Here is a 14,965-nt window from a genome sequence, read left to right on the forward strand (position 1 = left end):
GATAATTAGTGTTAATGAATTCAAACACGAACATTAAAGGTGTAAACCCTTTTCTAAGACATTAGGAGGGTTCATTCATATTAAAATACTGTTTACAGTTAAGTAAAAATAAAATATCAACTTATTTTCAATAATAGATAATAGATGAATAGAGCTGTTATTGCTGCAACTACCATTAAAGGGCGAGTTCACAATTTTTCAAGTGTGTCTTAAAACAACAGTCAGGAGCACAAATGATCATTAAACCTGTTTTTCTTGCTGTAATCATTCCTCCTGTTCATACTGACCATTAGAAGATCCCTTCATAATGACCTTACAATGGAAGTGATGGAGGACAAAATCCACAGTCCTCCTTCTGTGCAAAAAAAACGTATTTAAAAGTTTATCTTGAAGCTAATATGAAGCTTCAGCGTCCAAATGAGTCAAATCAAGTAGATATCTTTCAACGTTACAGTCTTTTTAGTGCCAAAGTTCCTCTTTTTGTTACTATACTTCCACCTGCAGCTCAACAGGGAAACACTGTCCGAGGAAACACAAAGAGGGAATTTGATGCTAAAAAGACTGTAAATGTGTCAGATATCCACTTGATATGACTAACTCAGACTGCTGAAGCTGAATATAAGCTTCACACAGACTTTTAAATGCATTTTTGCACTAAATGACTTCTCTTTTAATAACCAGTATGAAGAGGAGGAATGATTACAGCGAGGAAAACCTCTTTCATTGTTCATATAGGCTTCTGACTGTCTCTGCTGCTGCCTGTGTTTCCTCTCTCCTTCAGCTCGGCCCTTTCCTCTGACCTCCTTCCCTCCTGCTTCCTCCCATTCTTCAAATCCCTTCATGACCAACGAAAAGGAAAGTTACAGCAGGACAGTGATGTTAGGACAGAATGAAGAAGAAGCATAAAGACAGATAGAACAATTCCAGCAGAAGTTTCGAGCCTCAGCTGCAGACTCGGTGAGTGTTTCTGTTGATTTTTGTAAAAAAAAATATCAAGTCACCTAAAATGTAGTACTTAACCTTCCCCCCATGGACAAGTAACCACAGCAACCATACTTAAACCTGACAATAAATCACCAGTTAGCGCTAATTTCAAGAATAACTGGTGATACTCTACAGATGAGCCTGTGTTGTGGGTGGAGCCATAAATTCTACTTTTACGAAGCTTCTACGTTTTCAGTATTTGTTGACATTGTCAGATATGTGATAATCCCACTTCATGTTCATTATTGAGGTCGTAGTGGGTGGTGGTGGTGTACTGGAGCGCGTTATATAGTAACCACCCACTACGACCTCAATGAACACTGATGAACTCAAGTACCCCGTCATTGACACCGTCCGTTGTGTTCATTTGAATCAATGTAGGACTGGATGTGATCCAGGACTGTTGGCCAACTGAAGCGATGTGTTCAAGGAGTTTCAGAAGAGAAAGATGTCTCACCTTCTCACTTCCTGCCTTGAAATTGAGATCTTTCAGCCACTGAAGCTTTCATTTATCCACTACTATTTCAACTGTTCAGCCACTATTTTTAAGTATCTATTTCAACAATTTATCCAGTAACTTAGCAACTTATTTCAGCTGTTTATGCTTTACTTTAAGTCAGTGCTGGAAGAAATAGTGACATCTTTTATTTAAAAGTATTAACCGCAAAATGTACTTAATGTATCAAAGTAAAAGTACGCATTATACAAACTGTCTCCATTTATCACATATATATATTACTGAAATATTAATACTGATTTATTGACATGTGCATGTAAGCAACATTTTAATCCTTTCATGCATGAATTATAATAACCTCAGTCAGGATTTTTAAAGTGTTTAAAGTGTTTTTATTCCTCTTTAAGCATGAAAAAAAATATTTGAACTTAGTTTTTTTTTTTTAAACACACATTTTTCAAGGAGTTCGTCCAACTTAGTGGACAGATGATTAATCGTCATTTTCTCCCAACATAAAATCAATACTTGGAAATTTTAACAATTGTATTACTCCTTAGTTGTTACTTGATGTTACAAATTTGTATTTATCTGCAAGGGTCTATTACTATAGAAGGATTGGCAAGCATTTCCGGCCGGCAGGCGGCCATCTTGGTTTTGAGAAATTTGTGTTGCACTTACAAAGGCTGGCCAATGGATGGCAGCGTCTGGGACGACACACTAGAGTCCACTGTGTTGGCTGATGCATATATAAGAGAGCGGCTTTTGAATAGCTGTCCACTGTAGTGACCACTATACATGAAAGGGTTAAAGTTGTCCACATGGAGCTAATCTTTACAATTCATGACGTTGGGTAGTCTAATCTATCACAATGCTTTTTTTATCACATGTTTTATGTATAAAATATTGATCTGAAAAGTAACTCATAACTATAGCTGTGAAATAAATGTAGTGGAGTATAAATACAGAGTAGCATAAAATGGAAATACTCAAGTAAAGTACAAGTACAGTACTTGAGTGAAGGTATTTTCCATTTTAGCTAACTCTTTAGGTCTCTGCTCACTTGCACAGTAGTTTTCACGCACTCTCAATCAGTGATTACAGTTGACTCAATATATGGATCTTTGAAAAAATACAATAATAACTTCTTTAACTGAGCTTCTCTGCAATGTGACCATGAACCTCCTGCAACTGCATAACCAAATGTGGATGATTCATCCACTGCTGAAACCCAACAGAGTCACTATTTCCTCCAGTTTGTTTGTTAAAAACTACAGTGACCAGCTCTTTAAGGAAATAACTGAGACTTAAAAAAAGAAATACATGTATTAATATATATATATATATATATATATATATATATATATATATATATATATATATATATATATATATATAGCTGCAGCACGGTACTTTTGTCTTCCAGAATTGTGAGTAATTACAGAAATACTGTTGACACTGTCGACACCTACAGGTGACCTGATGCTTTACAAACACTGTAACGGCTATTAGACAGAGTTCCTGAATAGAAGGACGGTATCTTTATATTCATATTCAAATATCTTGATATTTGCATTTTACATCCTAAAAATACTGGACTGAGAACATAGCGGGGGCAACGATGGAAATAAGTCCAGGACTTTATTGTTCTATCTCTAGAACAATATCTAATATATCTTAAAATATATTAGAGTGTTGTCCATAAACTTTAACCTAGAACTGTTGAAGCTTTAATGTGAGCTGTTGGACCGAACCACCAAACAAAATCACTCTTTTCACTCTTGTGAGCGGCTGTGTGAACTCTGCACTGTGTCTATTATCAGATGTATGGATTGTCTGTTTGCTTTTTACACACCAACTGATCTGAAGTTTTGACCTCGTTCGAATAAAGATCCTGAGAAACATTTTTGTTTTTTGTTGGTGTTCCGGCTGAGAGAAATGTTCTCCAACCTGGAGAGGATTTAATTTTGGGGTTTTGCCTCCAGTTACAGCCTCACAATAAGCCCACTTGTTATTGACCTGAGACAGAAAGGCATGCAGGGGCAGCTGATTATCAAAGCTGTGTGTGTTTGTGGGTGTGTGTGTGTGTGTGTGTGTGTGTGTGTGTGTGTGTGTTGGAGGGTAGAGAGGCAGGTTGAAGCTTTACGTCAGCAGTGATTCAGTCAGCAGGAGAACATCGGGAGGTGGACAAACCGGATCTGCAGCTCATCTTCTGTTTCTCTGCTTGTTTGTTTTTTGCTGCAGATCAACATGGCTGAAACACACAGAGTGACTGCGGGAAGCAGGAAGGTGAGTTTACTCTGAACTGAGCAGCAGGCGGCAGGTTTACAGAAAAAAACCACCTGCAAGCAGCTGAGACTTAACAAGGTTCAACCTGACAAACTGATTCACTGCTAAACTTTTGTGATTTTAGTTTCATTTCTCAGGTTTGGACAGTTTGGACGAGAAAAATGACTTTTTCTTAATACTGAAAGTCAACCTGCTGCCAACTAGTGTCAAGCTGACCAGACTAAAACAATACAACTTCCTCTCAAAATTACCAATATTGAAGCCTTTTAAAAATCTATGCATCAGTATTTTAAAAATCTTATCTCATAGCAGTTCAGAAGGAAAGTACGTCTGCTTGCTGCTGTTTTGTTTTGTTTTTTTATCTTTTCACAGTTCAAGCAAAGTGATTTAAAGGAACAATATCTCCAGTTTGAGAATAAATATCTAAATATCTAGATCTTTTACTTGAGTAAAAGTACCAATATAACAGTATAGAAATACTTAATCACAAGTAAAAGTCCTGCATTCAAAGTTTTACTGAAGTAAAAGTAAAGAAATGTCAGAAAGTATCAAAAGTATTTGTTATGTGTGAAATATGCGACTGTCTGTATTATATTATTGGATTATTTTTACTGATGCACTAATGTGTAAGAAGCATTTTACTGTTGTAGCAGATTAACATGGAGCTAAGTTTAAATACTTTATATACTTTTGGGTAATATAACTGTCAGATAAATGCAGTGGAATAAAAAGCACAATATTCCTTGATGAAATGTCATGAAGTACAAGTATAAAGTTGCACTAAATGGAAGTACTCTAGAAAACTACCTCAAATATACTTTCTACAACTGAATATTACACAAAGAACGATGCAATTACAACATACTGGACGCCTCAGCAGTGTGTTTTTAAGGTTATCTTATCCATTTCAAAACAGTTTGTAGTTTCAACACTGAAACTGACTCTTTTAACGACAGTAGATGCTCTTCTTTGTTTTCACGTTTCCTATTTTTAAGCTACGAAGATTTAATTTTTAATTTCCCCTTATTTTACTCATCAAACTAAAGTTTTTCAACTTGATGTGTGAAACTTTTTTTTTTTTTTTTTTAGCAGGGTGCTCATTTTACATGCTTTTATTCTGAAGGCGAACCTTAACAGTCAGTTTCCTGTTTCATTCTGACTTGACGCAACACGTGCTGGTCACAGGGCGTGACGTCACGCTTTGAATTGTGTGCTTTGACCTCATAGGTAACGCTTCACTGTAAATCCTCCAATTTAACATTTATAAGCATTTTATAAACTGTTAATTAATGGTTTGTAATGCAGTTATAAGCAGATAGAAGAACATTTTTAAGGGTTTATTAACAACAATCATAACTTCTCACATGAAAACATATTTTATATCATAACTGTGTTTTACTATATTGTATCTATATTGTATTCATTATCTGTTTAAACAGTACTACAGGAAGAGTTATAGTTGTTACATTAATACAATTATCTGCTTATAACTGTATTTCTAGTGTGTTATAAACTGTTTATTAACTACAATATTTATATACTGATTTTAAATGGTAAATATCGGGATTTAAAACAAAGTGCCCATATTAAATAAAGGTAAATAAATTACATTTACACTTTCACTGTTTTCATAGACAAAGAAAAGGTTTCATTTAAAAGTTTAATGTGGATGTTCCATATTCACAAAAACAAAGTTGTAAATTGTTAGTAAAATAGTGAAGTACAGATTTCAAATGTTTCCGTGAGAAATCATTAAATGATTCAGTGGAAAGTGTGTGTATAGTACTGTATGTCTGATCAGGGCCGGTTCATCCTCTCAGGGTTTAAATATGGAAGTACAGAAATGCAAAAATGAAACAGTTTGTGGACCAGAGAGAGAAGTGACAAGTTTATTTTTCTACTGTAAAATGTCCTGCCCAGCATATTTTTGGACACAATTATTAAAGTTTCAGTTATCATTGTATTGTATGTACAGTATTGCCAAACAACTTTAACATTTATCAAATTATCACAAACTACTAACCATGAGCCCCTGGGCCCCCTCAGGTAGTAAGTGTTATTTCCTAATTGCTTATACCTAAAATGTACAGATTCCCTTCAAACTTTGCTTTTGTGACCTGGACAATGATATTATGAAATGTACTTATTTCCATTGGAAACATGGGTGAATTTGCACATCTTCATTCACATAAAGTCAGAAAAACATCATATTGTAGGAATTTGTGCACTCAAATAGCTTTATGACTTTATGGGGGAATTATGAGTTATTATTGTGCACAACTCTAACATGAAATTATTTGTCCAGCGACATAACTCATAATAGAGTAGGTATAATAATAGGGAAATAGTCCTCCTTGTTTGCCACACAAGAGAGGTCAATTAGAATTATGATTGTTATTAATCTTAATTATGATTTTGCAAGGGTTTAGGTTTTTTAAGGTTAAGTGACTAAGATGCAAACACAAGAAAACACAAACCAGTCCACACATGAAAAGTTTCAATTGGAAGAGAGGTCCTGGTTTATGCTCTCATGCTCTCCTAGGCTTCATCCTCAACTCATGACTCTAGATTCTGAGATTTCACCCTTTCTGTTCTGAGTCACATCTTCAGACTAGCAAAATGCAAGCTTTCCACCGGCATGGCTGTAACCAAGAAGACAAAGTGAAAAGCAAGAAGAAACCAGCAGCCAGCAAAAAGCAGCAAAAGCAGCTTATAGATCTCAGATAAAACACTGTTTTAAAGTTTGGGTCTGTCTGCCCAAAAGGTGCATCCTGGCCGATCCCAGGGGTTGCAGAGTTCTGGGGGAGCAGCTCCTGAACAATTCCTGAATGTGGTTATTCTTTTAATTAAAGTATTTACAATTTAACAACTGCATGATTCCTAATTTTGCAATTTTGATGGTAGCTTTAGCGTTCTGACAGTGAAACAAGCAGAATGGTACTAAACATGATGTTAGTGTTATCAAGGATGATGGAACTATGTTTGTGGTACGTTACTTGGTTTTAAGGCAGTAGAATAAAAGTCTAACTAAAGTACATAACAACACATGTTGTGCTATACACACACATACTGACATACAATATTAATTGTTCTTAGACAAAATCTAAAACTAAAACTGTGTGTGACTGGCTCTTAGAGGTGAGTTACGATAACCAATGGTGGGGGTCTTTTATCCAAATGGGACTATCAGTTCACATTGGGGTATGAATTGGTCTTCCCATCCTGCTGGCTCTTGTAGCTTGAAGGATCAATGGTGGTTTGGATCAGTGGTCTGGTTAGGTGACCATGAAGGAGATCTGATCCTTTCTGTTTGCAGGAGGTTGTTTAGATGGTCAGTGAGGAGTTTGGGACTCTCAGTTATATATTATTAGCCAGCATTCCTGGGGCGTTGAAGAAAGAGCTGGTCTGTTGTTTGAGGCTTGCAGGGACTTTACCCTACATATATATGAATCAAAATTAACATTTATTTATACTAAAGGTATACAAAGTGACCACAGAAGATTTAGAAGAGAGTAGTTTTTCAAGATTAACGATTATACTGTAAATCACTTCCAGTTATAGTCTCCCATCATCATATCTGGTGATTCATATGTTGTTTTTTCTGACTTTATGTGAATGAAAATGTACAAATTTGCCTGTTTTCCCATTCAAATAGGTACATTTAAAAATATCACTGTCATGGTCACATTTGGCAAAGTTTGAAGGGAATAATAACCATTTTCTATACTTTTTTAGGCATAAACAATTAGGAAATAACTTCCCGACCTTTCCATGTAGAGTAGTTTCTGGAGGCACAGGCTGGATCCACTTGAGCAAACATTACTAACATTATTTTGATGTTTTCTTCACAGAAATGGAAAATTGGAGGAAATGAGATTAAACCTGCCGGCTGGTCCGACCGAGATGCTGAGAGAAATCTGGTAACATCGACCCTGAAATCACACAATAATCTGACAAACAGACCCAAAATTACAATGATGAAAATATTGAATTGAAAAGTGGCAAATATTTATATTAAATACAAACCTGTATGATAAATTGTTTTGTGATTTTATAAAAGCAAAACAAATTTTTAATATAATTTAGTAATAAACATTAATCCTATCTATCGTTCAAGCTGAATGAACAGTAAATGTGATCAATTATAAACTTTATTCGTTGCAGGAAAATTAATGTATATTGAAAATGTACAATGACAGAAAAACTTAAATAATTTGTTAAGTGACCTGATAAAGTAAAGCAACTGAAACAGACTGAATAAATGAGAATACATTTTTATCACTTCCACTTTTTAAAAAAAAAATCATATAACATTTATTTTTTAACCTCCACAGTTGGATTTTTTTGTTAAATTCTGACAGAATCAGGGCCGCTGTTAGGAATAAAAAAATGACATTTTTAAGAATAAAGTCTTAGTATAAATTTAAAAGGTTGTAGAGAATAAAGTCCTAATTTTATGAGGAAAAAGTCATGATATTATGAGGCGACTTTTTTCACAAAATCTCTGATGCTCTTTCCCCTTGTGGCTTCCGTACACATCGTATTTCAATATACAGTATACTAGTATTTTTAATTTTATGGGAAATGACATTAATGGCTTTGTATTTTCATTGCTTTTATCAAATCACCATTTTATTCTGATCACTTTTTCTTGTTTTCAACTCACAAACATTGTTGTCTTTTTTTTTTTTTTTGGCCCACCATTCTCCCACTTTAGGGGACATAATATTTTATTCACTGTGATTTGCTGGCTTTTTCTTTCCCACTCTGTTATTTTCTTCATTTTTAACTTATACATTTAAACTTCATATTCTTCCTGATACACAACGTTCATCTCTTAACCTCTGAGCAATAGACAGAACAACAACAAAATAAAAAACATCAAAAGTAAAAAAGGAACAAACTACAAAACACCACCACAATGAAACAGACATGACATAAATACCACAGAGACAGTTACTGAATGACTGAAAAGGAAATTAAATTAGTTATCACAATAATAAAACCACAAATAAATATAAATAAAAATAAGTCTTATTATTATTTCCACCCCAATTGCATCCAAATAAATCTGCACACTTAGGATACATCTTCATCTTCATGCAAATGTGAATATGTGTGTGTGTGTGTGTGTGTGTTTGTGTGTGTGTGTGTGTGTGTGTTTGTGTGCAGGCGGTTCCTTTCAGAGGTCACATCACAGGTGGGATGCGTCCGGGGAAGAAAGTTGTGGTTTTTGGTGTTGTGGACGCCCGTCCTGACAGGTAAAAATCCCTCCGTGTAACATTTTATTTAATCTTCTCTCCTGCTGCTGTTTGTCTTGTCAACACTTTGGCCCAGAGGAAAATATCCTGACATGCAATGACTAATATCTGTGGATAATCATGATCCTCAGAGGATGAACCCTAATTTACCTAACCCATTATGAACTTTGCCACAGGAGACCGCTGTCTCCCCGCTGCTACCTTATTGTAGTTATTATTGTAGCCATGACGATGAAGGTGACCTAAATTTAAAGGGGACATATTCTGCTTTTTGTGATTTTCTCTTATTTATATCCTGTTATGATCTTGGATGTTAATCTTGGTCAAAGTTCCAAAACTTGAGGTTAATTGTATGTAGAAATGCTGCCTGCAAGTCAAAAGTCAGGGCTTCAACCTGCTCTGATCGCTTCGTTTGTAACGGTACCTCGCCGACGAGCTGTAGTTTAAAGTACAGACGAACAGCGGTCCGTACTTTAAACTTTGCTGCTGAGGATGTTCACATTGTCCACTCTCATATTTCAAGACTAATGATGTTGTCCTACTGATTACTGCTGGTAGGGGTGCAGATTAGAAAACACGTACTGTGTCTCAAATCTCATACTTCTGTACTTACACTTAACATTTTGAGCGCATAAGTGCGTTCACACTGAGAAGTAGGGGAAATGCAGTGCACTGTGAGTACCTGGATGGTGCACTCAAAACGGTCAAAAAGTTGAATGTGGAACTATGGACACTTCTCGCCCTCAATGGTCGCCATCTTGGCTATGTAGCGAAAGGGGAGGGACCACTTTTCAAACTGGAAATGGCGGCCGAGTACGTTGTAACTATGGTGAACATCTCCACTTTATACAAATATACATTATACATGTGTTTTTTGTCGGATATAAGCCATCAGTATGTGTTTTGGGTTAATTTAGTAGTCTGTACTGATTTGATAGGGCGAACAATAACGCGAATGCTAACACTAGTTAATGCTAATTTGTGATCGTCATTTCCGGTAAGTGCACAACGGCTGTGTTTGATTTGAGACAACACTACCCTGTCAAAATTTGCGCACTACGCCAGTAATGTATAGTGTACACAGTGTACTACATGAAAGTGTACTAACAGAAGTATGTGATTTGAGACACAGCTACGGTCTAATCTATATGTTCTATATGTAATGATAGTTGGGTTTTACTTACAGACAACTCTACTTTTACTCTCTACTCTTTGTTGGGATAATGTGAGTCCACTATCTAATCATGGCTGGTCTTCATGGCTCTATTAGGTTCTACATGGCACTGACATGTGGCTGTGGGACGTCCAGGGAGCCACCGCCTGATGTGGCTCTGGAGCTCTGCGTTCGATTCAGGGACCGCCAGGTTCTGCGGAGGGCCTGCGTGTCTGGATCCTGGGGTGACGTCGACAGAGCCGTCCCCTTCTTCCCCTTCATCAGAGACCAGCCGTTCAAGGTACCAGCATGAATTTCTCCAGTTTTATGGTATCATTTGAGTGTCGTCTTACCAGAAAAATGGCAGATTTTACAACCAAGTGTCAGATTGTGAGCAGCTACAGAGTCAAACTTGTCAAAATTCTCAGGAGCGTGATAGTTTGTAGTCCTAAATACCAGAAGTACAACGATTGGTTCCCTCAACAAACACACTGGGTTTTAAAATTCTAAAGAAAATAAGGTCTGAGGAACACATTAGCCCAAAAACTTTTCTTTGTATTTGTTGTGTGACATAAAATCACATCTGTTTGATATCTCAGTCGTAGATTTTGAAGCTGTACAATGTGAGCTTTTTGTTAATATTAGGTATATTACCATAGACTGTATAAAAATATGGACGTCGTTACCGTGACGTCACCCGTTGGTTTCTGAAGAGCGGTTTTGAAGCTCAAAGCGAGCCGCTCCAGCCGTCGCCATCTTGGCAGTACGTGACGCTGCCTAACTCCCAGCCAATCAAATGGGCAAAGAGGCGGGGCCGAATGGCTGAAACAAGCCACCTAGCGGCTGGCGGACCTGTCACTCAAAGCAGCCATGTCCTTCATTATGCATAACTTTACGGCTTAATAAAATTTAAATGAGTGAGTTATAAAAAAATTCACCCCCCGTACAGTTGTCATGAAAGAGGAAATTAGCTACAGAGACCAAAACCGTTTTTTGTACCAGACTGTAAACATGTTTATTTCTGCTGTAAAGTTGGGCATTTTAACATGGGGGTCTATGGGGATTGACTTGCTTTTGAAGCCTCAAGTGGTCGTTCAAGGAACTGCAGTTTTTGGCCTCATTTTACAGCCCCGGAGGTTGCCGCTTGTATATTACTTGTTCAAATATGATGATAGCGTGTTAATTTGTGGAGATTATTATTTTACTTATGTGTGCATGTCAGAAGTCTGTGTTCACTCATTTTCTTGATTAATCAAAAATCTGAGCAGAGCCACTCAAGCTAACTTAAGGAGGAGATGTAATTAAAATAATTTCTAACCAAGTAATTGAACTTTAGATGGGAAAAACACATCAGACATAAATTATTACATCAGGGTTTGGGAATATTTTTAACCTGGTCTGTTTAGTAATTTAACAGACTTCACTCCAACTTCCCCCCTTGTTTCTGTTGTTTAGCGTAACTAATACTAATGTTGGAATCTGACTCTTAACTGTTCTCCTGACATACTGATTCATATTAAAACGACATTTCATTCGTCAGATTTCACTTTATGTTATATTATATTAACATCCTCCTGCGTCTCGTCTGTTCTCACAGATTGAGATTCGCTGTGAACAAAGTCGGTTTCGTGTCTTTGTGGACGGACAGCAGCTGTTTGACTTTTACCACAGACTGACGTCACTCAGCGACATCGACACGTTATGGATCAAAGGCAGCGTCACCATCACTAAACTGGCTTGAATGAAAGGACCTCAGGAGAGAAGGACCAGAACTCTCTTTGGGTCATAATTTGTTTGTTTGTCACCTTTTCTGACGCTGAAGATCTTAGAGGAGGTTTAGGTAGCTGAACAAAAATCTTATTCACTTAATGACAGATAATGAACACAGATAATGAAGGAAGTGCAGCACTGATCAGTAATTAAATAACACTTGATTTCACTGTAATTAACATCCTTCCTCCTCCTCCTCCTCTTGGATATCTTGACTCTTTAACTTTGCCTTTAAAGCTAAACAACTTTTTATATTTTTATATTTTAGGCTTTATATATTTTACTTATAATGACTTTGCTGTTGGGAAAAACAATCCGTAGGCTTCAACACTTTGGAATGTGTTCCAGTTTGGTTCATTAATTTCTGGGAATTTTCCCAGAATGTCCCACATAACTGCCAGTTATTGTTATGTAAATAAGACCAGAGACTAGTTCTGCAAAAAAAAAAAAAACAACTCCACAGAATATTTGGAGAACATCCCATGATGATTCCTGTAAGTGACGTGTTTTGGTGACATTCAAAGAACCACACTGGACAGACTGGGACACAGCTACCACTCAGGGCACTGACATTGTTTTTTCTGGGGTTTTGTGGGGTTTTTGGAGCTTGGAGGAGTTAAAAGAGCACTCCATCAGTTTAGCATTGCACTCTTATAACACTGTCGGACTCATGATGAATAGTTTTTTTAAAAAAAAGGATCAAAATTGATGCAGCAGAACCGGAGATATCGTCTTTTTTATTCCACACATTCTTCGTCCTCGTCAAGACCTGGTGCCTACATTACCCATAATGCAACTCGACAGATTCGGGTGTGTTATGCTAGTAGCGGCTAATGTATCGTGGAGCTACAGAGGTCTGCTAACCTCACTACTTTCTAACTAAACACCCACAGATTGTTTTTCATTTTTCAAACTTCAGCCCCAACTGACGCTGACTCAAGTGACATCACTGACTCAAGTGACATCACTTGACGCAATTTATCAGATTTCACACATCTGGACAAACATGCTGAGGTGGAAAATAACTGCAGTTCACCTTTAAACCTACAAATAAAAACATACAGATATTGGGTATTTTGAAGGCTGGGTACAGTATTTTTTGGCTCCATATATATATATATTTACATAGGGTCAAAATTGACATACAAACAAACAAACAAAAAAGAAATAAATGATTCAATGTCCAGAATTTTAGTCAGTGATTAAAAGGGTTTTAAACAGCATTTAGCATGTTTTACAGTAAATATAATTGAGCAATTAAATGAATCAATAAATGAAAATGTGTTCAGGAAAGTTTTCTTAGGAACTACACTGAAATATTCATGTAACCCAAAAATACACACACACACACACACACACACACACACACACACAAATCCATAAATTAAGATTTTCAAAAATTATTTTGAATTTTAATGCATTTTGTTGTTGATTGGTTTATCTTACTGTCATTGCAATGATTGTTTTATTGATCTCATAGATTTTTAATGATGTTGTAAATTTATCTTCATCTATGAACACATGTTTAGCACTCAGGACACAACTACTGCATAATGTTACCTGCATGTGTCTCTCAAAAGAACACAGAGTGAGATTTACTGAAGTTATCACGAGAAAACAAAGCATGAAGATAATGACACAGAGGCCTCTGTGGCCTTCTGCAGCAAGAACATTGTTTAACAGATTATGTGCCGACTACCTCAAACCACATAGTATATAATGTCCTGCTACTGCTGCCGTCCATGTATATACATACATATATATATATATATATATATATATATATATATATATATATATGTAGAAGGATAGTTGTATAGGAGGAATACATCTTTCTGTTTGAACATACTGGCTTTTTTATGTCTGTTCTGTCACATTTTGTTTGAAACCATCCAGTGAAAACTACGGAAATTCATATTGTACACATTTTTGTGTATTTTACAAAACAATGTGATTAATGACTCTTCTAGAAACAGTGTGCTGTGCAGCTGTTTGTCACAGTGGTGCAAAGTAATTTACTCAAATATTGTATTTAAGTACAACTTTGAGGTACTTGTACTTTACTTGAGTATTTCCATGTGATGCTACTTTCTACATTTCAGAGGGAAATATTGTACTTTCTACTCCACTACATTTATTTGACAGCTTTAGTTACTTTTCAGGTGAAGATTTGACACAATGGATAATATAACAAGCTTTTAAAATACAACACATTGTTAAAGATGAAACCAGTGGTTTCCAACATGTTGAGTTGCATAGCATTACCAAATGGGTGAGAATGAACAAATTAGTACTAAACTTTGCCAAAACTAAAGGTTGTATTTGGTAATAGGAATGTTCTTGTTAATGCCACTGAACTTCATCTCTTCCTAGATGGGATATAAGTTGAGCAGGTCACTAAAACCAAATTACTGGGTGTCAAATTAGATAATTTGTCTTGGTCTGATCAGATTGATCACATTGTTTGCATATTTCAAGAATACATCCTGCATATGTTCCATCTTCTGTTATGATTGATGTTGTTTGGTCACACCTGGAGTTCTGCCCAGTTATTTGATCAAGTGCTGCTAATAAACATCTAAAATAATTTCAAATTGGACAGAACAGAGCAGCCAGATTAACTCTTCATTGTTCTTTCTGTGCTAATGTGTATGAAATGCATAAATGATTATCATGGATAACTGTGGAGGCTAAATAACAATATTGTCTTATGTTATTCATGCAAAATGTAATAAGGAATAATACACCACACTTCTTTTGTGAAAAACTAGTTTATACTGGTTTTTGTCTTGGGTATAATACACATCAAGTGAGCACTGGTCATCTGGTGCCAAATCCACAAACAAATTATATGATGAGAAGTTCTTTATAGAACTTCTTCTGCTTGGAATATGTTGTATATTTGTGTTTTTACTTTCATTGTAATTGTTCATTGTTTCATATGTAGAGTCATTTTGCTTATTTTCTGATCTTTATATTTGGCTTGTTTTGCCTTTTTTTGTTTTATTGATACAGTGTGATTTTAATTATTGTTTGTTTTTATTGTTGTTGTTT

At 36.0% G+C, this 14,965-nt stretch overlaps 1 protein-coding gene and 1 long non-coding RNA gene across 3 annotated transcripts; one reads left to right on the plus strand and one right to left on the minus strand.

Annotated features, from left to right (window-relative positions):
- Window positions 1-857: 857 nt before the first annotated feature.
- lgalsla (lectin, galactoside-binding-like a) lies at window positions 858-12,878 on the plus strand. 2 transcript variants are annotated; one of them, XM_044342149.1, is made up of 6 exons: window positions 858-957; window positions 3,683-3,727; window positions 7,579-7,647; window positions 8,900-8,988; window positions 10,259-10,442; window positions 11,739-12,878. In XM_044342149.1, exons 2-6 carry the CDS (start codon window positions 3,689-3,691, stop codon window positions 11,880-11,882), a joined length of 525 nt encoding a protein of 174 aa, XP_044198084.1. In that variant the 5' UTR covers window positions 858-957; window positions 3,683-3,688; the 3' UTR covers window positions 11,883-12,878. The 2 variants fall into 2 exon arrangements, with proteins under 2 accessions (XP_044198084.1, XP_044198093.1); XM_044342158.1 differs by lacking the exon at window positions 858-957 and having other exon boundaries at window positions 3,590-3,727.
- On the minus strand, window positions 7,441-14,007 carry LOC122974196. The gene is made up of 3 exons (XR_006400251.1): window positions 12,904-14,007; window positions 12,334-12,339; window positions 7,441-7,453 (listed from the first exon to the last, which is right to left on the minus strand). It is a non-coding gene; the product is annotated as an uncharacterized LOC122974196 (long non-coding RNA).
- Between the last annotated feature and the right edge of the window lie 958 nt (window positions 14,008-14,965).

Source organism: Thunnus albacares, chromosome 3, assembly GCF_914725855.1.
Source record: "Thunnus albacares chromosome 3, fThuAlb1.1, whole genome shotgun sequence".
Taxonomy (NCBI): domain Eukaryota; kingdom Metazoa; phylum Chordata; class Actinopteri; order Scombriformes; family Scombridae; genus Thunnus; species Thunnus albacares.